At 41.0% G+C, this 26,403-nt stretch overlaps 1 protein-coding gene across 4 annotated transcripts in view; it reads right to left on the reverse strand.

Annotated features, from left to right (window-relative positions):
* tpp2 (tripeptidyl peptidase 2) overlaps positions 1-26,403 on the reverse strand; it is a 172,354-nt gene that overhangs the window by 53,364 nt on the left and 92,587 nt on the right. For all 4 annotated transcript variants that reach the window (XM_078545859.1, XM_078545858.1, XM_078545860.1 and 1 more), the window contains 6 exons: positions 24,875-24,981; positions 22,025-22,179; positions 21,800-21,916; positions 20,407-20,507; positions 12,297-12,393; positions 7,397-7,534 (listed from right to left, as the gene is read on the reverse strand). In XM_078545859.1, the coding sequence (XP_078401985.1) occupies positions 7,397-7,534; positions 12,297-12,393; positions 20,407-20,507; positions 21,800-21,916; positions 22,025-22,179; positions 24,875-24,981 (715 nt within the window). The remainder of the gene's footprint in view (positions 1-7,396; positions 7,535-12,296; positions 12,394-20,406; positions 20,508-21,799; positions 21,917-22,024; positions 22,180-24,874; positions 24,982-26,403) is intronic.

A 26,403-nucleotide genomic window follows, 5' to 3' on the forward strand; every position in this document is an offset into this window, starting at 1 on the left:
ATGAACAATGGCAGACGTTTAAGAAAATAGTTCATGGCTCACAACAAAGATATGTCCCAGTGAGAAAGAAGGATTCTTGGAAGGGGATACACCAACCATGGTTAACCAAGGAAGTTAAGGATAGTATCAAATTGAAAGAAAAAAAACATACAATGTGTCAAAGATTAGTGGTAAGCCAGAGGATTGGGAAAGTTTTAAAAACCAACAAAAGATGACCAATAAAAAAGAGGGAGAAAATAAACTTTGAGGGTAAACTAGCAAGTAATATAAAAACAGACAGTAAGAACTTCTTCAAATATATAAGAGAGAGGCCAAAGTGAACATAGGCCCCTTAGAGAATGAGGCTGGGGAAATAATAATGGGGAACCAGGAAATGACAGAGGAGTTGAATAAATACTTTGCATCAGACTTCATGGTAGAAGCCACTAATAGCATTCCAAAAATACTAAATAATCAAGGGGCAAAAGGAGGGGAGGAAATAAATACAATAACAATCACTAGAGAAAAAGTACTAGAGAAAATAATGGATAGAGGATTGGCTAACTAATAGAAGACAGAGAGTTGGGATAAGGGGGGCATTTTCAAGATGGCAACCTGTAACTAGTGGAGTGCCACAGGGATCAGTGCTGGGGCCACAATTATTTACAATATATACTAATGACTTGGATGAGGGAAGTGAATGTACTGTCACCAAGTCTGCAGGTGACACAAAAATAGGTGGGAGGGCAAATGGTGAGGATGACACAACGAGTCTACTGAGGGATATAGACAGGTTGAATTAATGGACAAAAACTTGGCAGATGGAATATAATGTGGGAAAATGTGAGGTTATGCATTTTGACAGGAAGAATAGAGGAGCTGAATATTATTTAAGTGGGGAAAGACTGCAGAAAGCTACAGCACAGAGGACTTTGGGAGTCCTCGACCATAAATCCCAAAAAGCTAACATACAAGTTCATCAGGTAATAGGAAAGGCAAATGAAATGTTGGCCTTCATTTCAAAGGGAATGGAGTGTAAAAATAGGTAAGTCTTGCAAAAGCTATACAAGACACTAATTAGACCATACCTAGAATACTGTGAACAGTTTTGGTCCCCTTATCTAAGGAAAGATGTATTAGCATTGGAGGCAGTCCAGAGAAGGTTCACTAGGTTGATCCCGGGTATGGAGGGATTTTCTTATGAGGACAGGTTGAGTAGGTTAGGCCTGTACCCATTGGAGTTTAGAAGAATGAGAGGCGACCTTATTGAAACATAAAAGATTTTTAGGGGACTTGACAGGATGGATACTGAGAGGTTGTTTCCCCTTGTGGGAGAGTCTAGGGCCAGAGGACATAATCTTAGAATAAGGGGTTGCCCATTTAAGACAGAGATGAGGAAGAATTTCTTCTCTGAGGGTAGTAAACCTGTGGAATTCTTTATCGCAGAGGGCTTAGAGGCTGAGTCGTTAAGTATATTCAAGGCTGAGACAGACAGATTTTTAATCAGTAAGCAAATCAAGGATTACGGGGAAAAGGCAGGAAAGTAGAGTTGAGGATTATCAGAGCAGCCATGATCTCATTGAATGGCAGAGCAGACTCGATGGGCCGAATGGCCTACTTCTGTTCCTACGTCTTATGGTCTTAAATAAGTTTTGGAGTATCAATATTTTTCATTCACTGTAACTTCAAGGGTGAAGTCCACAGAATTACAAATACTCTGCTATTGGTTCAGAAAAAATATTCAAACTTCAAGGTGCAATGGAAATACTTTGTGAAATTGTTATTCCAGGCTATTATTGCATTTTCAGCTTTCTGATGTCAACCATCCATTTTTACATCAGCAAATAGGCAATATAAATATATATTAATATATAAATATACATATATAAAACATGTATGAAAAATAAGTGTATATTTATATATCTATATATATTATATATATTCATATTTAAGGATCCCTTAAAATAGTACTGGTGCTGGGGAGGGGTGTGGAGGTGGTGGTGGGGGTGCAGTCCTTCATGCCGCTTTATGCATGTTCAGTTGTGCTGGCCTAAAAGAGGAGCTTGGCTAGAGGGTGGAGATCCTGTGCTGGTGTCAAGTCGTGTTGTATGCTGATTGATGTCATAATCTTCCTGCTCTGTATACTTCAGCAGACATCAAGTGCAAATAAGCTAACTCTTTTATCAAGTTAGCATTAAGTACGCTTTGTACCAGAAATGTGTGCCCACCACGAATGCCATTTTGGAACCCAAGGGCGCTTATAACCCTACCTTGACCTTATTGGTTTATGAAGAGATGTTGGGAGCTTACATATGAGGGACAGTGCAACGTACAGGACTTTCCATCATTATCTTGTTTATATTGCGCACTCATTGATTTCATTTTTTAACCTATGTAAGAGTGAGGTGATAACAAAAGCACGAGAATCTCTATTTCTATGGCCCTCCTCACATACAGAGCAATATCTCAGACTGCTTTACATAGGTAAACAAAGAACGGACAAGGCAAAGAAAAAAGAGATTGAGGAAATAAAACAGTCTTAAGGGAGCTGTCTCAAAGAGGCTTCTGAATAGAGAGGGTTAACAAAGGCATGGTACCAGGGGAAGAGAGACTGAGCATTATGGTTGAAGGAGGGGCCATCAATGGAGGCGGCTGGGTAAGAAGAAGTCAGCTAGTATTAAAGGCGTACAGGGTGAAAGAAGGAATGCATTTTTGCAGGAGATCATTCAGGTGGTGTGGGCAAGGTATTGGAGGAATTTGAAGGCAAGGATATAGACCCTGAAGTCATTTCACTGGGGTGGGGTACAGGAGTCAGAGGGGCTTGGTGAGAAGGGAGATGATGACGGTATGGTTGTTGACATGGATGAGAACATGGGCAGCCATGGTTTGCATAAATTGCCATGTGTGGACAAGTTGTAGGTTGTGGAGGGTGGAGGGTGGAGGCTGGAAAGGGGAGTACTGAGAAAATTGAGCCAAGGTAACAAAGACATGGGTAAGGCTTCTGTAGTACATTTGGTTCTAGCGGCAGAAAACAAGGATAAAGAGAAATGTTCAACAAGATTACAAAAGCAAAAATACTGTGAATGCTGGAAATCTGAAATAAAATCAAAGTCCTGGGCATACTCAGCAGGTCAGGCAGCATCTATGGAGAGAAAGAAAGAGTTAACACATCAGTTCAATGACCTTTGATCAGAGCCAGGTAAAAAAGATCGAAGAGGCTTTAAACAAGTGAAAGGGTGAGGGTGGGAAAAAGGCCAAGGGGGACTGGGAAATCCTTTAATATGCCTTAAGTGGCCCTTAATGAACTGTATTGGCTACCAACTGCATGCAGACAGGTAGCCTTGCCATCTGCACCCCCCACCCCCTCGCCTCAATGAAAATGGCCCAAAGGCAGGATGAAACTGGCACACTGGCTGGCGGGGCTACGTTTAGTTCCCACCCACCTCTAGGCCCCACTGGGGTCATCATCAAAGCTCACGCCTGGTAACTTTGTTTCTCTCTCCACAGTTGCTGCCTGTCCTTCTGAGAATTTTCAGCATTTTCTGTTATTATTGTTCATTAAGATTGCCATTTTCAATTTAACCAGCACAGTTTCAGGATTGTGCATAAGTGGAAGCCTGATTGGAGTTTTGAACATGAATGATGGGAGAGGTGGGACCTTTTCCAGGACTTTAAAAAAAAAAATGGTTTAAATTGGGATTATGATTATGTAGTTTTTAATTATGTGAGAACTTATGGCAAAGATAGAGATTGAAGTGGTGAAAATGCAAACATGAAACAGATGGAGGGAAGCTGGATGGTCAGGAACTGGGTCAGGAGGGTTTCAAAGGTGGGCTTCATAAGCTTAATGAGGGCAACAGAGAAGTTGGGTCAAAAACTATGGAATAAGGGGCTGGAATTTGGGGTGGAGCTAGAAACAGCAGAGAAAATTATCTTGATTTTGAACATAAAGTAGCTCAGCATTTGAAAGGTTATTCAGCATTCCCAGATTCCCAGTCAGGAGCAACAGTGCTGGCAGGAGAACTTTGCTAACTATGCTGACATTCTAACTTCATCTCACACTTCCTTTGCCTGCAGTTTTCCTGTTGGGAGGTTGAAATTACTCCTTTGGTATCTCAAGTATAGATAAAGTGAAGGGAAGTCAGAAGCACCAGTTTGTTGTGAACGTGTTTGAAGCTGTTCCTGAAACCCCAGATGACCTTAGAATTCTATAATGATCTGCCCACGGAAAGGGAAATTCAACAGTTTGTTACAGTTGAACATATTTGCCAATAGATAGCCATGCTCACTGGTCACCAAGTATGGTCTGTGGAATTGAGACCGTAAAGGTGGCTGTGTCAAGGGATTCAGCAGGTTTAGAAGAAAATCTGTAATTTAATGGAGTCAGAAGTGTTAAAGTAGCCAACATAATGGCTTTGCGCTACGGGAATTTCAAAATCTAGATGGTTTCTACATATTCCATCATAAGGGTATGACATACTAGTCCCGTGGACCCTATGTTCTGCATCTTAAGGTTTTAAAAAAAGTGGCAAGAGCGATAGTGGGTGCATTTGTTGTAATCTTCCAAAATTCTCTATATTCTGGAAAGGTCCCTGTGGATTGGAAAATTACAAATGTAACACCCTGATTCAAGAAAGGAGGGAGGCAGAAAGCAGGGAACTATATGCCAGTTAGCCTAACATCTGTCATTAGGAACATTGAAAATGCTAGAATGTATTATTGAGAGTAACAGGACAGTTAGAAAATTTTAATAGAAACAAGCAGAGTCAACATGGTTTTGTGAAAGGGAAACAGTGTTTGACAAATTTATTAGGGTTCTTTGAGGGTGGATAAAGGTGAACCAATAAATGTAGTGTATTTGGATTTTTAAATTAATTTGTTTTACTCATTCACAGGGTGGGGGCTTCGCTGGCTGGGCCAGCATTTATTGCCCATCCCTAGTTGTCCTTGAGAAGGTGGTGGTGAGCTGCCTTCTTGAACCACTGCAGTCCTTGTGGTGTAGGTACACCCACAGTGCTGTTAGAGAGGGAGTTCCAGGATTTTTACCCAGTGATAGTGAAGGAACTGCGATATATTTCCAAGTCAGGATGGTGTGTGACTTGGAGGGGAATTTCCAGGTGGTGATGTTCCCATCTATCTGCTGCCCTTGTCCTTCTAGATGGTAGTGGTCGTGGGTTTGGAAAGTGCTGTCGAAGGAATCTTGGTGAATTCCTGCAGTGCATCTTGTAGATGGTACACACTGCTGCCACTGTGTGTCGGTGGTGGAGGGAGTGAATGTTTGTGGATGCGGTGCCAATCAAGTGAGTGCTTTGCCCTGGATGGTGTCAAGCTTCTTGAGTATTGTGGGAGCTGCACTCATCCAGTCAATGGGGAGTGTTCCATCACACTCCTGACTTTTGCCTTGTAGATGGTGGACAGGTTTTGGGGAGTCAGGGGGTGAGTTACTCGTCGCAGGATTCCTAGCCTCTGACCTGCTCTTGTAGCCACAGTATTTATATGGATAGTCCAGTTCAGCTTCTGGTCAAGGGTAACCCCCAGAATGTTAATAGTGGGGGATTCAGTGATGGTAATGCCATTGAATGACAAGGGGTAATAGCTAGATTCTCCCTTATTGGAGATGGTCATTGCCTGGCACGAATGTTACTTTCCACTTGTCAGACTAAGCCTGGATATTGTCCAGGTCTTGCTGCATTTGGACATGGACTGCCAAAAGTCATTTCATAAGGTTCCCCATAAAACTTTACCACACAAGAGCTGGTTTTGGGGGTGATATAGTAGCGTGGTTAAAGGATTGGCTAGTTAACAGGAAACAGGGAGTCGGGATAAATGGGTCATTTTCAGATTTTCAAACTGTAACGAGTGCAGTGCCACAGGGATCTCTGCTGGGGCCCCAACTATTTATGATCTCTATTGATAGACCAAATCTTCCACTCTCCAGATCGTCAAAGACTGGATGGTACAACCGAAGATGTGCGTCGGAGACCTATGCAAGTCCTGACATGCAGACCCACGTGGGAATTGTCCGGGAAGTTTCAATTTCTGATGGGCAATCCCCCTGTTCCCAGGGACCCTCCGTGAAACTTTGGATAGTCCCGCGGTACTTCCCTGGGTAGTTACCCCGGAAATGTTAGACCGAAAAGAAACCTAGTTTAACATCTGGATAACGACACAACTGATTACCCCTCCCCACCATCCAATCACCAACCTCGACCATCCAAGCAACCTCTTAACCCAACCTGATTACCCTGCCGACCCAACCCAACAACCGAACTTACTAATCAACTGGACCAAGGTATTCCCCAACCCAACTACCCAATGTCCCGACCCAACTATTCCCCAAGACAACCTAACTACCCCCCAAACACCTATCCTCCGACCTGACTACTCCTCCCGACCACCCGACCAACCCCAACTACCACCTCACCAACTTACCCACACTCTACACTTCATCCAACTAGCACCTCAACCACCTCCACCATCTCACCTACCTACCTACTTACCCACCTTACCTACCCTTCCCACCTACCCATTCATTCACTCACCCATTCATCCACCATTCACTCATCCATTCATTAATATTCAGCTAGGCATATAAAGTTGCCATTTGGCAGTTAGTGCTGTAAAAAGGGGGCATGTCCTGTCTTTCCCCGACTTCATTCCAACGGAGTTTCCCAAAATGGCGCTGCGCTGTGCATTTCTGAGAAAGCCAGGCTTGGAAGGTCCCAGAAGAAATGCGCATGAGTTGGGCAATTTTCGAGTGAAGCAGCAATCCAGCTATTACTGCCACTGCTCAGAAAATCTGAGCCATTGACTTGGATGGAGGGACAGAATGCATTGTGGCCAAATTTGCTGACGATACAGAGATAAGAAGAAAAGCGAGTTGTGAGGGGGAATACAAAGTCTGTAAAGGGATATAAGTAGGTTAAATGAGTGGGCAAAGGTTTGGTAGATGGAGTGCAATGTGGGAAAATGAGAGGTTGTCCACTTTGGTGGGAAGAACAGGAAATCAGAGCATTATTTAAATGTTATTTAAAAAGTTATTTAAGCTATGTTTTAGTTTCTCAATCTCACTCCTTCCTTCTCCTTCTCACATTGGCATGAAACAGGGGGATGAGTGAGAGCAATTTAAAAGACTAACATTGGATACATCAGATATTATGCAGAACAACCTTGAGAATCAAAGTATTTCCCATTTCAAAAATAATTTGTTTTAAAACATGACAGACAAGAGCACCCATGCGTAAAAGTAAAAAAGGTCAAAATTATTGAATACAGTAACAAAAGTGACTTGTAATGTTTAATCAGAATTATAATACAGTAATAACACCTAACAGGAAGGAGGGTTTAAGGAAAATCATGTACTCCCTGTACACTTAATGTCTTGATATGAATTCCAGTACTATTGCACTTTAGTTACCTGGTGTGGGTAGGCATCTCCTGAGCCCATCAGCTTTTTGTTTTGGTCATACAGCATCCACAGTTGGCTATCAAATTCAGACTCGTACAGGAGTTCACAAAGCAGGGGACAGCTGGCAGTCACCTCTCCATTCTTGGGCTAGAGTTAGGAAGAAAAATTGTGCATCATTGCCATTTAAAATGAAAATCTGCAAAAGACTCGTGTATAATTTTTGAAAAACTATATTTATTGTAAAATAAGACTATAATGAAGGCATGTGCTCCTCATTTAACTTTCTGTAATTTATTAATAGTTCTAATTACAGTTAGAAATCAAACTCCAGAGGGAGATTTTTTTAAACATCAAGCATTGTAGGGTAAGGCTGCACCTCTATCAGCTGTTGTTCCGTTCCTCCAAAGTTGTAGGGATACACTCATTTGTAAAATGCTGATGTATCATTTTTTTAAAAAAGGATTTGCCTACTTGAGTTAGAAATATCAGGATTGAGGTTCTTCTAAGGCAATCACTTCCATCCAGTCAACCACAGTTCATCAGTCTCATAATAGTATAACTAATACCAGAACTAGACCTAGTTATTTCTGCAGGCAATAGAATGCCCTCTAACTTTTTAAATTTGTGATGTGGCTCTACCGAGAACATTCATTATGTGGTTGTGCATGCTGCATGTGCATCTTGGCAATCCATTGTTGAAATAACATCAGTTCATTAGGTAGGTAATGTGCTCCATTCATCTTGACCAGGATTTTAATTGTTAGCAAGTTTCCTATAGGAAGTGCTAGTTTCAGTTATGTTCCTGCATCCCGATGCAGAACAAGCCTGTGGCAATTTTATCCAGTGGGACACTTATGCATGCTGTTGGCTGACTTCCCACCTGGAACAGCAGGGAGTAGCTGCCATCCTGCAGAAATTCAGGTGGCCCTCAGCTGTCTGCCGGTACTCAGGCAAGTGTGGAAACTGGCTGCAGGCGGTCTCGCAGTATAGCAAGGCGGGTGGGAAGGGCGAATTCTGTGCCCACAAAGTAAAGTCTGGTAGACCTAAGATTGCCTTATGGGGTTTAGAGAATACTCCTGCTAGCCCCACAAAGCAAAGTAAAAATTTAACCTTCAATGACCTCTTCCGCTTCTGATCCTCTTCTCACCTGACTTTACCTGGCAGGAAAGCTACAAAGCCTGCATCGCTCAAGCAGGAATTAAAATTATGGTCCGAGTTAAATGACGTCTGTCCCCTGATTTGCACATTTAAAGAAGCCTGCCAGCTTCAGAAGAGTGCCTTTCTCACCTGCTCAGGAGAACAGGTTAAAACTGAGGATGGCAGGATGCAAGTGGATCATCAGTGAGTAATTCCCCCTGGTCAATTTTAGCTAGGTTTTAAACGGGCAGGAAGGGTTAAAAATCAACCCTCAAGTTTTTACCAGCAGTTTAATTAACAAGACTTTAATTCACTTTAACAACCTGGTACATTTAATTACGTGCCATTAATAACAAATTTTCATAGATTCCTTTCTGGAAATATTCATAAATTCCAATCCTGCTTAAAACAATAAGCACATATTTTATACATGGTGTTGGGAAGAAAAAGATGAGGAACTGTCTGTGATATCCACAGTCAAATGGTTCAGCAACAGTTTGACACTCTTGTACTTTGGAATGATACAACTGTGGAACTGTACCTGAGTAGTGTGAGGGAAGGGAAAAAAGGGGAAAACTGAAGTAGGAAGAAAAGTCCTACAGCATTGTAAATAAGGCTTTTATATCAAAGTTATCTGAATCATCAACTGATTTTTAAAAATAGCTTATATAGCTCTTTTCATGGCCACTGGACGTCACAAAGCGCTATACAATGATGTACTTTTGGAGTTAGTCACTGTTGTAATGTAAGGAACACAGCAGCCAACGTGATAACAACCAAATAACCTGTTTTTGTGCTGTTTATTGAAAGATAGATGTTACCACAGGGCATTGGAGATAAACCCCTGTTTCTTCTTTGAAATAGTGCCTTGGGAACTTTTACATCCACCAGCGCAGGCAGATAGAACCTTTCAGATGAAAGACAGTCTCTGACAGTCAGCAAACATTTGGTGTGCTACCAATTGAGCCAGAGATGGTAGCATTTCATATGATTGTTTTTTAGACAACCAGGTGAATACTGCCAAGCTAAACATGTACTGTTATTACATCTCATGTCTTTTTTCTTGGTAAAGAAATAGTTGCAAATACATACGTACCCACAAATATCAAGGAAGTGTTGACATCAAGGCAGCATTTGGCCAAGTGTGGCACCAAGGGGCCCTTGCAAAACTGGAGTCAATGGGAATCAGGGGGGAAACTCCCTACTGGCTGGGGTCATACCTAGCACAAAGGAAGATGGTTGTGGTTGTTGGAGGTCAATCATGTCAGTTCCAGGACATCACTGCAGGAGTTCCTCACGGTAGTGCCTAGACCCAACCATCTTCAGCTGCTTCACTAATGACCGCCCTTCCATCATAAGGTCAGAAGTGGGGATGTTCACTGATAATTACACAATGTTCAGCGCCAATCACAACTCCTCAGATACTGAAGCAGTCCGTGCCCACATGCAGTAAGACTTGGACAATATCCAGGCTTGGGTTGACAAGTGGCAAGTAACATTTGCGCCACACAAGTGCCAGGCAATGACCATCCCACAAATGAGAGAATCTTAACTTCACATTTAATGGCATTATCATCGCTGAATCCCCCACTATCAATATCCTGAGGGGTTATCATTGACTAGAAACTGAACTGGACCAGCCATATAAATTCTGTGGCTACAAGAGCAGGTCAGAGGCTGGGAATTCTGCAGCGAGTAACTCACCTCCTGACTCCCCAAAGCCTGTCCACCATTTACAAGGCACAAGTCAGAAGTGTGATGGAATATTCTTCACTTGCTTAGATAAGTGCAACTCCATGAACACTCAAGAAGCTTGACACTAAGCAGGACAAAGCAGCCCGCTTGATTAGCACTCCATCCACAAACATTCACTCCTTCCACACTGACGCACAGTGGCAGCAGTGTGTACCATTTACAAGGTGCATTGCAGGAACTCACCAAGGTACCCTAGGCTGCACTTTCCAAACTCATGACTGCTATCATCTAGAAGGACAAGGGCAGCAGATAGATGGGAACACCACCACCTGGAAGTTCCACTCCAAACCACTCATCATCCTGACTTGGAAATATATCGCTGTTCCTTCACTGTTGCTGGACTACACCACATGGACTGCAGCGGTTCATGAAGACAGCTCATCACCGCCTTCTCAAGGGCGATTAGGGATACTCAATAAATGCTGACGTAGCCAGCGATGCCCACATCCCATGAATGAATAAAAAAAGAGATCCAAGTGCTGGTAAGATCCACTGGCTGGGAATTCCATGCAAATTGTTCCTGTTGCAGCAGAGTGGCAGAGTAGAACCCCCATCAACCCAAGTTTTCCTACCAGTTGTTGTGAAATTGTGGCCGGGGGAGGGGGAAGATAGGGTCATTTTAATGGTTATAGCAGGCTGCTGTTGTCCAAGAGCTGCTCATCTCTATCCAGCCTTGTAAGTTAGAGCAGCCAACAGCCACTCACCCTGAGGTGACACAAAGGAAGGCATTGTTCCTCAAGACATGCGCTAATCAGTTTCGTCCTCGATCTAGATAATACTTGAGGTCTTTCAAATGGTATACCGCAATTTTGAGCTGAAGTGAGTTACTTGCCATTTTTTGGTCCTGATCCATAGATTCATGGAATTATGCCATGCCTCATGCACGAATTTGAGGGCTTATGTTTCATAAATGAAGACCATCAATTACAACAACAGCTTATACATATGTAACACCTTTAACATAGTAAAATGCCCCAAGGTACTTCACAGGAGTGTTATCAAACAAAATCTGACATTGAACAACATAAAGAGATATTAGGAAAGGAGACAAAAACTTGGTAAAAGAAGTCCCCAAATCCTTGCCCCTTTATCTGTCTGTAATCTCCTCCAGCCCCATAACCCTTCGAGATATCTGCGGCTCCTCTAATTCTGGCCTTTTGTGCATTCCCAATTCTAACTGCTCAACCATTGGCCTTTAGTTGCCTAGGCCCCAAGGTCTGGGATTCCCTCTCTACAACTCTCTGTCTCGCTACCTTGCTTTCCTCCTTTAAGACACTTCTTAAACGCTACCTCTTCATACAACCTTCTAGTTATCCGACCTTAATATCTCCTTATGTGGCTTGGGGTCATAATTTATTTTATAATGCTCCTATGAAGCAACTTGGGTCATTTCATTATGTTAAAAGCACTATATAAACACAAGTTGCTGTTGTAAGTTTTAAGGAGCGTCTTGAAGGAGGAAAAAGGCAGAGAGGTTTAGGGAGGGAATTCCAGAGCTGTGGTAGCTGAAGTTACTGCTGCCAATGATGGGACCATTAAAATCATGGATGCTCAAGAGGCCAAAATTAGAAAAGTACAGAAAAATCAGGGGGTTGTACGGTGGAGGTTTCAGAGACAGGGGTGGGGGAGGGAAAGATGGGGTAAAGACCATGGAGGAATTTGAAAACAAGAATGAAAATTTTAAAAATCGATGTGTTTAACTTGGAGCCAGTATAGATCAGAAAGCACAGGGATGATGGGTGAATGGGACTTGGCGTGAATTAGGATACTGCCAACAGAGTTTGGATGAGCTCACGTTTACAGAGCACAGAACATGGGAAATTAAACAGGAATGCGTTAGAATAGTCAGGTCTGGAGGTATCAAAAGCATTGATTATTGATTATAATTAATTCATTAAGGTCTCCTCACAAAATAATGAATAAGACCTCACGAATGTTGCACGTATGACATGAAATGGAGAACTGTTTAAAAAAAGCTACATGAACACAATTTCTTCTCTTAATTTTTAGTACTTACTTGATGAAAGTTGTACGTCAAAATAATCTCATAGAAATGTCGATTGTTTGGTAAGGTATCTCGTAGTCCTAAAGGCCTTGTTTTTGCACTTACTGGTCTGAAATTTGAAAAAAACAAAGGTTTCATTAGGAAAAATTAGGTATTAATCATTAAATACAGGAAAGGAAAACAAATGGTTTTATATCCAGAATCTCTGTGGAAATGCAATTGTTCTCCCTTCAGCAAATATTTTATTAACTGGGAAGGCAGTTTGATCCTCTATTTTTCAATGCATTTTAGATAAAAAAAACAGATTAACAGAACTCATTATTTCACAAAACCAATAAATTTAAGTACAAAAGATAAAAGCAAAAAACTGCAGATGCTGGAAATCCAAAATAAAAATACTTGAAAAAACTCAGCAGGTCTGACAGCATCTGCGGAGAAGAATACAGTTAACGTTTCGAGTCCGTATGACTCTGTTGAAGAGTCATATAGACTTGAAAGTTAAGTACAAATCTGATTAAGTAAAGGATTACCATTTAATTCATATTGAAATAAGAACACAAGATAAGAAGCAGGAGCAGGAGTAGGCCATTCAGCCTTTTGAGCCTGCTCCACCATTCAATGAGATCACTGCTGGTCTTCTACTTCAGCACCACTGTCCTGCACTATGCCCATATCTCTTGACGCTTTTAATATGTAGAAATCTATCAATCACAGTCTTAAACATACTCATGAACTGCTGGAGATTTTCTGCTTCAAGTTTGAAATTTGCTACATCTTTAGAAACCATTATTCCGTATTGTAGGTGAGTTCATGATTACCCAGCTCCAGGTTCATCTTTGCAGACCAACTTGATTTGAGCTTTCTACTTCACATCTGATCAGTTGGCAAGACTGATCTATTCCACTCTAGAACATTGCCCGATTACACTTTACTTTTGCCTATTTGCTGTTTAACCCTCATCTGTGCTTTCATGTTTCTAAATGTCCTGCTTGCTAACTTTGTCAAGATAGCTCATCACAAGCTCCTGCAAAATTCACACACACCAAATCAACCACCATCTTGCCCATTTCCAATAGTTCATTGTGCCCCTCAAATCAACTTCAAAATCCTCCTTCTTGCTTTCAAATTCCTCCATGACATTGCTCCACACAATACACAAAGACTCATTTTTTAAGCAGCTTGGCTCTGTCGTCCTGAGACTTTTCTGGAAGATGGTGTAATATTCTATCCAAATTTTTTAATGCCTCCATATTGGCTAATTTCATTACTGGGGGGGTCCGATTTGAGAACTTTCAATCTCTGACTCAGCGTTTGAATCCTCAAGTTCACCATTTTCCTTCTTCACTACTTGGAGTATGCTCACTGTTTGACCAGCCTCCCTGTCATAGTATCATTTCAACATGTTTATATGACACACTCGTTGATGCTTCCTCATATCTGGGGTACTAATTATATAGTTTACCTCATTTGGTTTCTTTTAGGTCCACTAAAGCTAGCCTTCAGTGGTTCATCTGGCAGAGGTAACAGAACTAGTACTTTATCCCCAGGTTTAAAAGTTTGAGTTTCAGCTGTCTTGTCTACTCGGATTTTCATTACTTCTTGGGAAACCTTAATTTGTTCCTGAGCTACTGTGCAAGCTTCTGACAGTCTTTCTCGAAATTTGTACATGTAGCCTAAGAGAGTAATTTCTTCTTTTTGGGCTATAATTTTCTCTTTAATGAATTTAAGCAGTCTCTTGACTTCATGTCCATAGACTAACTCAAAGGAACTGAACCTATTTGACTCATTAGGTGTGTCTCTAATGGGAAATGATAAAAATGAAATTCTCTTCTCCTAGTCCTTGGGATATTCAAGACAATAAGCTCTAGTCATTATTTTTAAGGTTTGATGGCATTATTCCAATGTCCCTTGAGACTGTGGGTGGTATGCAGATGATTTAATCTGCTTTACCCCAAAACTACGCATTGCCTCCTGGAATATTTGTGACATAAAACTTGATCCCTGATCAGACTGAACGTCGCTGGTAACCAATACCTGGTGAAAAACTGAATTAACCCTTTGGTTCCCACATTTACAGTAACTTTTCTTAGGGGGACTGGCTCTGGGAATCGGTTAGACAAATCTTTAATAGTTAAAAGATATTGATGTTCTGTTTTGGTTCTGGGTAGGGGTCCTACACAATCCACTGGAGCCCTAATCAATGGTTCATCAAAAGCGGGTACTGGAATCAATGGAGCTGGTTTAATCTACGACTGAGGCTTCTGAAACCAGTTGGCATGTGTGACATGTCTTGTTGAATTCAACCACATCTCAATGCAATCCTGGCTAATAAAAGTGCTTCATTATTTCCTAAATGACTTGCCAATGGAATCTCATGGGCAATTCTTAAAATTTTCCTGCAGTAACCAGGAGGGACAACAATTTGATGGACTATTGTCCATTCTTCATCCGCTGGTCTCTAAGGATGTCTTTGCTTCTTCACCAATATGTCAATTTTTAGGTAATAACATTCAGGGACCCTTTCTGATTTTTCTTCAGAAGATGCCAGCTGAGACAATGCCCACAAACTAGAGTCTGCCTGCTGGGCTTCAACCAAGACAGTTTGGCTAAATAAATCAGCCTTGTTATTTTCAGGGTCTTTAACCTCATTCAACCCCCCCAGAAAAGCCCTATCTAACTGGACACCTGAATTTTCCTCCCTCCCAATTGATTCTACTTCATCTTGTCTAAATTTATGAGCTTGGACTCTAGGTACCACACAATCTTTCACCTCAACTGAGTCTCTCTTGAAGCTCCGGGAGATGCTAATGCTTTCAAACCTGCCAAATCTTTACTCAGTCGAAAATCTATCCTTCAATAGGACAACTTGGAACAATTCCTACAGTAACAACTCTGTTTAATAAGTCGCTTTGTACATTAACTTAATACAAGGGAATAAGTTCATAAATCCCATGAATACCCTCCTTAATACTTTTTCTTTCATCAAATCTTCTAGAAGACAAATCGTATCATCAGCCACCATCAATGACTGAACTGCTTCAGTATCTCTCAAAATCTTAATTTGTTTACTCGTTTTGTTGGATGAGTAAGGGAATAATTCTCCTTTAGAGGCAAAATTTCTATAAGCTCCAGTAACCTAACTCACTTCATCAGTATCCAAGGAAGAATCCCCTTGACTGTTCTGAACCATTCCACCACTCTAGTAGGTTCTGAGGGAACACTTTGCAAATGTACTATTGCTATTGTTTATCACTGTTTCCTTTACTGGTACAGTATCTTTTGAAGACTTCTTAGGCATCCCTATTACTGCCACTGATTTAACTTTCAGCTTCCAACAATTTGCTTTTACATGCCCCGTCTTACAGCAATGAAAGCATGCAGGTTTCTTTACATCACTTTTATCCTCTATGCTGCCATTCTTATTGACTGAAACAGCTTATGCCTTCTCCCTAAAGCCTGAATCTTTTCTATTCGTCCAGTGCTAGAGCCAACAAGGGGGCATACGCATACCATACTGGATTTGGTAACGAGCAAAGATTAATGGTCTAAAGCTGTGTGAAAATTTCTCGAATAGTGATCATAATATAATCAAGTTCAATGTATTGCTTGAAAGGGAGAAACACAGAACAGCTACTAAGGTTCTAAATTTAGATAAGGTTGACCTACAATGTGATGAAACAGAACTGATTACAGTAAACTGGGCAAATCTGTTAATGGGTCAAAGTGACAGTGGGAGCTGTTCAAAAAAAAATTGTACGCAGAATCAGTTTATAATTCCATGGGGCAAGAGCTCCACTTGTCCAAGAAAACAGCTACGGATGACTAAAGAGATGAAGGACAACATAAAACTAAAAGAAAAAGCACACAAAAAAATAGCACAGGCTCTGACTGGGAGAGATAAAAAGAACAAAAGTAACATAACAGCAGTAAGGCTAAAAAAAGGGGATTACAAAAAGAAATATGCAAAGGATATGAAAAGCAACACAGAAGATTTTTACAATTACATTAGAAAAAAGAGGGTGGTCAGAAGCAATGAGAGCCTCCCGAAAACTGAAAACAGTGATATTGTCAATGAAAATAAGGAAATGGCAGACATGTTGAATAATTGATTTGTGCCAGTATTCAAAGTAGAAGTGGCTAACAGACTGTCTCAATTAAACTGACATTAAAACAGGGGACAGAACATACCAAAATTGACTTATTCACCATATTTATTAACAACTAAATAATGGAATAGAAAGCCACTTGTCCAAGTTTGACAATGACACAAAAATAGCAGCATTGTAAGTCGTATAATGGAAGCATAAAATTACAAAGAGATAATAGATTGGTGTGCGGACAAAACTATGGCAAACAGATTTCACTGTAGGCAAATGTTAAGTCATCGACTTTGGACCTAAAAAGTATAGAACAGGGTACTTTCTCAAGAGGGAAAAACTAGAAACAGTGGAGGTCTAAAGAGACGTGAGGGTTCAGGTACATAGATTATTGAAATTTCACAGAAAATAATCACAAAGGATAATGGAATGCTGGCCTTTATAGAGAGAAGACTAGAATACAAGGTGCTAGAGGGTAGAAGTTAAGCTTCAGCTACACAAAGCCTTGATTAGGCCAGGCCTAGAGCTCTGAACAGTTCTAGGCACCACAGCTTAGGAAGGATGTAGCGGCCTTCAAGGCAGTGCAGTGTAGATTTACCAAGATTCCAACGGTTGAATTATGAAGAAAGATTAGGGTTGTATTCCCTGGAAGATGGTTAAGGGGTTGTCATGAAGCTATTAATGTATATAACATTATTGGAAATTATTTTTTTTAAAATAGAGGGTTAGTCTATGGGTGTGTCTTAATCGGATTAAAGACAGCTAGTCTGGGTGCTTTGATGTATACTAGTTTTGAGATGTAAGAGAGGTAGAGTCTGATTTCTGAATTTAGAGCTCCATCTCAAACATAACACTTAAAGTATGGGTTATGACAGTTGTTTAAAGTTTCCCTCTTGATTTTTACATAACTCAGCTTTACCAACTGCTGGGTCATAGAGGTCTACAGCACAGAAAAAGGCCCTTCAGCGCATCGAGTCTGTACTGGTACCTAACTATTCTAATCCCATTTTTCAGCACTAGGCCCATAGCCTTGTATGCCATGGCATTGCAAGTGTACATCTAAATACTCCTTAAATGTAATGAGAGTTTCTGCCTCTACCACCTTTCAGACAGTGAGTTCCCACCGCCCTCTGGGTGAAAAAAATCTTCCTTACATCCCCTCTAAACCTCCTGTCCCTTACCTGAAATCTATGCCCCCTGGTTATTGATCCCTCCACCAAGGGGAAAAGTTCCTTCCTGTCTACCCTATCTATGCTCCTCATAATTTTATATACCTCAATCATGTCACCCCTCAATCTCCTCTGCTCCAGGGAAAATAACCCCAGTCTATCCAATCTCTCCTCATAACTAAAACTCTCCAGCCCAGGCAACATCCTGGTAAATCTCCTCTGCACTCTCTCTAGTGCAATCACATCCTTCCTATAATGCGGATTCCAAAACTGCACGCAATACTCTAGCAATGGCCTAAACAGCATTTTATACAGTTCCAGCATAACCTCCCTGCTCTTATATTCTATGCCTTGGCTAATAAAGGCAAGTATCCCATATGCCTTCTTAACCACCTTATCTAGCTGTCCCGCTACCTCAAGGGGCCGGTGGACATGTACACCAAGATCCCTCTGATCTTCAGTACTTCCCAGGGTCCTACCATTCATCGTGTATTCCCGTGCCTTGTTTGTCCTGCCCCAGTGCATCACCTCACACTTATCCGGATTAAATTCCATTTGCCACTGATCAGCCCATCTGACCAGCCCGTCTATATCCTCCTGTAATCTAAGGCTATCCTCCTCACTATTTACCACAACACCAATTTTCGTGTCATCCACGGGTCATAACAGGGGTGATTCAAGATATTAAGGCGTACAGATAGGGTAAATCATGTGAAAGTGTATCTTTTGACTGGGGAGCCTAGTACTAGAAGGTATTGTCTAAGGCCAGGATTTTCTGGCCCTGTCTCGGGCGGGACCCGCTGCGGCCAAGGTGGTGCCCCAACCAGAAGTCCATTGACTTGCAGCGGGACCAGAAGATTGCGGCAGCGGGCGGCTGAGGAAAATCCCGCCCTAAAATTAGAATCAGAAGGTTTAGGAGTGAAATTAGGAAACACTTCTACACACAAAGGGTGGTAGAAGTTTGGAACTCTCTTCTGCAAGTGGCAATTAGTGCTAGATCAATTTTTAATTTCAAATCTGAGATTGACTGATACCCAAAGGAATTAAGAAATATGAGGCAAAGGCGGATAAATAGAATTAAGTCACAGGTCCGCTATGATTTCATTGAAAGGTGAAAAAGGTTCAAGGAACTAAATGGTCTTCTCCTGCTCCTATCATCCTACCTCAGAAAATGCAACATTTCCTCAACAGTGTAACATAAGAACAGGAACAAACTGTTTTATTCCGGAAAGCCAATTGGTAAAGGATCGTATGTCTCACTTATATCAACAGAGTTAAATATTACAAGCATTTACCGCCTAACTCAGTCACCCAATCCCTTTATATGTGTTTGAGTGAATCTCTATTTAAAGCCCACCGCTTGTATACAGTTAAACAAAATTAATATTCAATTAACACTTGGAACTTGAACCCATGACCTTTTTAACTCAGAGGTGAGAGTGCTGCCACTAAGCCAAGATGACACTATTATTGACAGCAAAAAATGTACAATCATATATATCAGTTTAGGGGACTATAATTTCACTGTCTCTCATTTTCTATGAATTGCTTCCTAGCGGTGGATCATTTACTTAAAGACTTAAAGAATAACAATATTATACTTGGAGGGAAAATTATTTTCCAGGGAGGTGATTTTCTGCAGCTCCTACCAGCTATTCCTGGAACATCAAGAGATATATTGTAGGAAGTTGTATTAACAAAAGCAATATATGCCACAGCTGAGGAATTTCAAGCTTAAAGAAAACATGAGAGTAACACCCAACAAAAAATTGTTTGCAGATTGGCTTCTTAAACTAGGGGGTGAAAAATTGGGAGATTTAATTGAAATTCCGGAGAACTGCTTTTCCAAGGAGCCTAATTTTGTTGGTTTCCTATTTGGTGAAAGCATTCTGCTTACTATTTGGAAGTTATTCTTTGTGCTAAAAATGAAAGTTCGCTAGATTTGAATAAAAAAGTTTTAGAAAAGTTGTCAGGTGAATTTTTTAAAAATGCATCAGTGTCAACTTTATAGATTAAGATGATAATAACAGTCTGTATCCTCTAGGGTGCCTACAGTCTAACTCTAACAGGCATGCCATTGTATAAGATTAGACTCAAAGAAGAGGCACTTGTAATGTTGCTATGAATCTTGAATCCCAAACAAAGACATTGTAATGGAAGAAGATTGGTAGTTAGGAAGCTGGTTTCTTCAATGACATATGCTGCAATTATAACAGACAGAATTCAAGGAAATAAAGTGCTTATTCCTCAAATAATAGAGTAAACCTGCCTTTCCAACCCAATAGAAAATAGATCCCAATTAGACTTACAATTTCAATGACGATAAACAAGTCACAGGGTCTGACCTCTGACGAAATTTGTATTTATATTCCTAGATCTGTCTTTAGATATGGACAGTTTTATGTAGCTTTTTCCAGAGTGAGAAGTGTTAATTCTGTTAAAAGTCTTTGGTAAAAGAATAACTAGAAATTTTGTACATTGGAATAAAGATATTAATTTGACCACAAATGTCTTGCAACTCTCTGCCAGTTTTAATTATTATCTATTCAATGTTCTCTGACTTGGAATTTAAACCTATGACAAACTTGTTGAAGTAAGTCAAGTGGCAATTATACTCCATAGTTTTCCATGTTCTTGGAAGAACAATTAGAGGGACGATCTCCAGGAATACTTTGAAATCCTTGCAGTGACATCTTGCTTCCATTGCCAGCCTTATCCAACTGTGCATGAAGTAAAACTAATAACAGACAGCATTCCCGTGAACAATGTAACAGAAGCTGAAAACTTAAGGCCAAAAAGAGAATAATTATTATCCAACAGGACCACATACAGATCTGAACTAAAGTTATTGTTTACCTCAAAGATTGAATCCAGTTCTTGAGACTTAGGCAGGGAGCAATGTCTTCATGCTTCAATGTAGATCTTACATCAAAACGAGTAATTCCATCTGATGCATGCTAAATTGAACAAATATTAAAAACATAGGATCTGCTGAAATAACAAGTTTTGACCACGTGAAGCAAGTTATTCCAGGCCATACACTATCAGAATTAGCTTACTCAAATGAAACGTTTGTGTATTAAATGTAACAAAAGCATACCCTTGGTGTTTGAAAGATCTATTTACTGAATTTTGAGACACCATAAATGCTATAAGCAAACAACAAATGAACTAGCACTAACCAGCACCTCAAGTGACCCAAAGTATTTCACAGTGAAATAGGATAGGAAGAATAAGGAGAGCCATTACAAACAAAATGGTGCAATTTTAAAGGGGTGCAGGAACAAGGAGAGCTGGCACTGTACGTACAACAATCTTGGAAGGTGGTGGAACAAGTTGAGAAGGCTGTTAAAAAAAACATATAAGATCCTTGATTTTATAAACCAAGGCAGTGCTCAAGTGCTAGGAAGTTATGCTAAAGCTTTATAAATCACTGGCTAGGCCTCAGCTGGAGTACTGAGTCCAATTCTGGGCATCATACTTCAGGAAGGATGTCAAGGCCTTATTGAGAATGCAGAGTAGATTTTACTGAACTGATGGCAGGGATGCTGGACTTCAGTTACTTGGAGAGACTACAAACTCTGGAATGGTTCTCCTCAGAGCAAAGTAGGTTAAAGGGAGACTTAATGAAGCTTTTTAACAAGATTGTGAAAGTTTCTCCTTACTTACTTTATCAAAACCTATTTTCAATGGCAGATGGTTCAGTAACCAGAGGACACATATTTAAGGTAATTGCAAAATAATGAGCGGTAAAATAAGGACAAATAGTTTTACTCTGAAAGCTGGTATGTTCTGGAATGCATTGCCTGAAAGAATGGTCAAAGCAAATTCAATAGTAATGTTCAAAAGGGAATTGGTAAATAATTGAAGGGGAAATTTGTGCAGGGCACAGGGTGTGACTACTTGGATAGTCCTTTCAAAAAACCAGCACTGGCACAGTGGGTCGGATTGTCTCCTTCTGCACTGTACCATTCTATAATTCTGTTACGTTAAGAGAACTTCATACGCACAGGCAAATGTTTCCAGGTAATTTGAAAGTACGATAAATAATTGATATTCTTGATTTGAGATGGGGTTTGAAAATTTTGTTTACAAACGAACGATTAAAATCTATGTCACATAACCTGCTTCTGCAACTGATCTCAATTACATACAACGTTAACAACATTCCTTCTCCAGAGATACAATGCTCCAAATAAAATCTAAAGTATTTGTCTTCTTAATACCAAAATATAAAGTTAGAACTTACAATGTGCAGCTGGGAGGGTGTGCAAAGGAGGCCATGGAAGGAAATTGTGTAGTTGATATTGACATCACCAAGACTGGCCCACCAGCGGGCAATGCAAAACTCTACAGTTTTGCCATACTAGAAACAGTAAAACAAAACAGGTACATTAATTTTAAAAGCTAAATTCTAACAGTTTAGATGCCAAAAGTCATAAAGCTTTTACTGTATTGTCGAATTTGTACTCACCAAAACCGGAAATGCCTCACAACACGATCCTTTCTCCGAGAGTGATGTGAATTTATAAAACTCGTTAGTACGATAAGCCTTTTGTTTTTCAAGTTGAACTGCATGAAGGACAAACTTTGAGGAAACGTCAGATGAAAGTGAAGACATGGTGACCTCTGAATAGAAGAAATTGAAGTATTAAAACAAACAGCAATAGACACAAGCACGTCTCCCTTTAATGAAATGGCTGGAAGATAACCGTGCATTCTTATAGCAGCAAAGACGACTGCTTTGATATGAAAGCACGTATCACATATCTTTTGCTGGAGAAGGTGGGAGGGAAAGCCTAAAGAGAGGAAGAGCAAGGTTTGCTTGCTGGGAAAGCAGCAATACTCCTCCTGGGCCAAGATGAACTTTATGAACATGCAAAATAAATTTACCTGGGCCTCTTCTAGCCTAATGTCAAATAAAGTCATTAGGCAGTGCCAGTGAAAACATTGGGCCACAACTTTTCCATTTGGATTAGTCTCCCACCTGCATGGGGAGGGTGGCCTCTGCATTGCTGAAATCCCACATTCAAAATGTGTGGAACAGGCTGGGCTAAAAGGTTAATCGTACAATCATTCATTAATTGCAATATTCCTTCCACTAGGTGCATTAGTGAGAACACTGCTCTTTCACTCATGATAGGAAACCATTTTGCCAGATTTGAAGCGATAGATTTTTGTTTATTCTTTCACATGGGTGTCACTGGCTAAGCCAGCTTTGCTTTTGCCAATTCCTAATTGCCCTTGGAAAGGTGGTGGTGAGCTGCCTTCTTGAACCACTGTAGTCCATGTGGTGTAGGTACACTCACAGTGCTGTTAGGGAGGGAGTTCAAGGATTTTGACCCAGGATTGGTATTCAGACAAAATAAGAAATTTACCGAAACATAGAGGCCTGAACAATCCCCATCCACCACCACTCTCCTCTGACTGGCTGAACTTCTCTCATTGAACAATTTCTCCTTAAACTTAAAAGTGTGGCTATGGGTACCCGCATGGGCCCCAGTTATGTCTGTCTCTTTATGGGAACATTCCTTGTTCCAGCCCTACTCAGGCCCCCTCCCACAACTCCTTCTCCGGTACATCGATGACTGTTTTGGTGCTGCTTCATGCTCTCGTCTGGACCTGGAAAAATTTATCAATTTTGCTTCCAATTTCCCTTCCATCACCTTCACATGGTCCATCTCCAACACTTCCCTTTCCTTCCTTTACCTCTCTGTCTCAATTTCTGCTGATAGACTGTGCACCAATATTCATTACAAGCCCACCGGGGCCCACAGCTACCTCAACTACAGCTCCTCACACCTTGCTTCCTGTAAGGACTCCATCCCATTCTCTCAGTTCCTTCGCCTCTGTCGCATCTGTTCTGATGATGTCATGTTCCAAAATGGCGCTTCTGACATGTCTTCCTTCTTCCATTACCAAGGTTTCCCACTCACTGTGGTTGACAGCGCCCTCAACCGTGTCCAATCCATCTCCCGCGCCTCTGCCCTCACACCTTCCTCTCCCTCCCAGAGCCATGAGGGGATCCCCCTTGTCCTCACTTATCACCCCATCAGCCTCCGCATTCAAAGGATCATCCTCCGCTATTTCTGTCAATGCCAGCATGATGCCACCAAACAGATCTTCACCTCATCCCCCATCAGAATTCCGTAGGGACCATTCCCTCCGGGACACCCTGGTCCACTCCTTCATCACCCCCCAACACCTCATTCCTCTCCCACGGCACCTTCCCATTCAATCGCAGAAGGTGCAACACCTGCCCCTTTACCTCCTCCCTCCTCACTGTCCAAGGGCCCAAACACTCCTTTCAGGTGAAGCAGCGCTTCACTTGCATCTCCTTCAATTTAGTCTACTGCATTTGCTGCTCCCAATGTGGTCACCTCTATACTGGAGAGACCAAACGCAGGCTGGGTGACCGCTATGCGGAACACCTCTGGTCTGTCTGCAAGCATGACCCAAACCTTCTTGTCGGTTGCCATTTTAACACACCATCCTGCTCCCATGTCCACATGTCCGTCCTTGGCCTGCTGCAATGTTCCAGTGAAGCTCAACGCAAACTGGAGGAACAGCACCTCATCTTCTGATGAGGCACTTTACAACCTTCCGGACTTAACATTGAGTTCAACAACTTTAGACCATGAACTCTCTCCTCTATCCTCACCCCTTTTTTATTCCCTTTCTCGATATTCATTTTTATTTTATTTTTTACCAACTTATTTTTATTTATTTTCATTTTTATTCATCGCTTTATTCCCAACTTTTATCCTATTTTCAATCTTTTTTCCCCACCATCGTCCCCTACCCCAACAAGGGCCATCTGTCACCTGTTCATGTTGTTCTTTTCACAGTACTTACCCTTCTCATGCTATTATCACAGTCTGCTTTCATAACTTAATGGCACTATCAGCACCTCCTTTAGCCCTTACCACTACCATTAACACCCACTTTATCCTTTTGTTCATGACATCTTTGTCAATCTCTCCTTTGCCCCCACCTATCGCTGGCTTTCTATCCAGCTTCACCTGCTCCACCCCCCTCAAACAGTATAATTTTCATTACATTTATATTTCTCTTTAGCTCCGAAGAAGTCATATGGATTTGAAATGTTAGCTCTGTTTTTCTCTCCACAGTATGTTAGACTGCTCAGTTTTTCCAGCATTTTCTGTTTTTGTTTCAGATTTCCAGCATCTGCAGCATTTTGCCTTTATACAAGAAATGTACCCTATTTCAAACTGTGAAGTTTAAAAGATAAAATAAAAATGTAAAATAAAAAAATTGTTAAAAATAAATATTTTATTTTTTCTACATAAAACATTGCTCTTACCAGCCCAGGTAGCGCCCCAAGGTACTTCAATAAAGTGTCGTCTAATTTGGCCAGGCTTAAACTGAACATCACTGTATGCAAGATCATAACTAGAGGTTTCATGTAACCTGTAACCAAAAAATTATATTAATTACAAGGCGATTCATAGAGTGAATCAGAATCTGATTCATAGAATCTAAAATGTATTCATTATTTATACATATTCTGGGTGCTGTCAGCAGGATTGTAGCTGGACTGAAAGAATTTGAACAGGATGTTCTGAAAGAAGGGGAGCTTCAGCTGGAGAGAACAAATGGGACAAGAGTGAACTTTCTAAGGAGGGGGTGATAATGGCAGTTCTGAAAGAAGAAAGGAGGGTGCCAAAACAAAGAAAGCCATTAATAGAGCCAATAAGCATGGGCGGGGGGGGGGGGGGGGTGCGCAGGAGTGCCAACTGAGTGTTCAGAAATTGAATGAGGAGTGAATCAAGAGAACAGGAGATGAATCTCACATAGCAGATAAGCTTAAGAGAGAATGGGAAGATCAGAGAGAAACTGAAAAACTATCATTGGTAGGGGATCAGACTTTAGCTGGTCAGGAGCAGGCATGGAGGGTGAGTTTGTGACATAAAAATAGGGGGTGGGGTGTTGGAGGTAGGGTGGGAGGGTGATTGTAACTGGCTGTGAGCAGAAGAGAAGGGTGAGATGGTGGCAAGACAACTTTTTGTTGGTACTGGAGATGAGGAGATATGGAGTGCAGGAAAGGTAGGATAGGAGTTTAAGAAGATGGTTCGCCATTTAGAAAAGGAATCCTGGGGCATACCTCATTAAGGATGATCCTATTGTAATAAGAGAATTTGGCTGAAGTGCTCAACATGATACAGCCAAATCTGATTTTGAATAAGCAGACCACTCACATGCAGCCCTCAGACATAAGGAATTGAAGTTGTGGGCTGCACTAGAAGGAAGGACAGGGTGGGAAGTGATTGACCACCTATATGAATAAGGCCATTGTTGGCAAACCAACAGTCAATAGAGGTACATGACTGATGAATAACTAGAGCAGCAGGAATGAATTATTTGGTGCAAGAGATTTTCAGGGACAGATGGTGAAAATAGTGAGGTGGGGGAGGTTGATGAATTTCAACCAAAAACGTAATGGAATTGACAGATTTACTTAAAACCTTTGAAACTTCTGAAAAGTTATTTCAATACTGGTAGAACTCTAAGAGCTTGGCTGAGGCAGGTCAGTCGCAATAATTAGCTGTTCACCTTTTGGCAGGCTCTTCAGGGGTCTATGCAGGTAATTGGAGGGAAAAAAAAATCACATTTCTGCTGGCTCAATTACAGTGAAAATGAAAGGAGTGGCATCTGATTCACATTGATCAGAGACAGTAACTCACATGGTTCCCAGGAATGAAAGTCACAGGAGGAAGAAAAATCAATGAGTTGCTTACATGATTGACAAAAGCAAATCAACAGAGAGAAAAGAAATGATGAAAAAGTTGGATATGCTGCAGACAAAAGTCTACTAGAAACTGAAGCAACATG

The sequence above is a fragment of the Cetorhinus maximus genome, chromosome 7 (genome assembly GCF_964194155.1).
Source record: "Cetorhinus maximus chromosome 7, sCetMax3.hap1.1, whole genome shotgun sequence".
Taxonomy (NCBI): domain Eukaryota; kingdom Metazoa; phylum Chordata; class Chondrichthyes; order Lamniformes; family Cetorhinidae; genus Cetorhinus; species Cetorhinus maximus.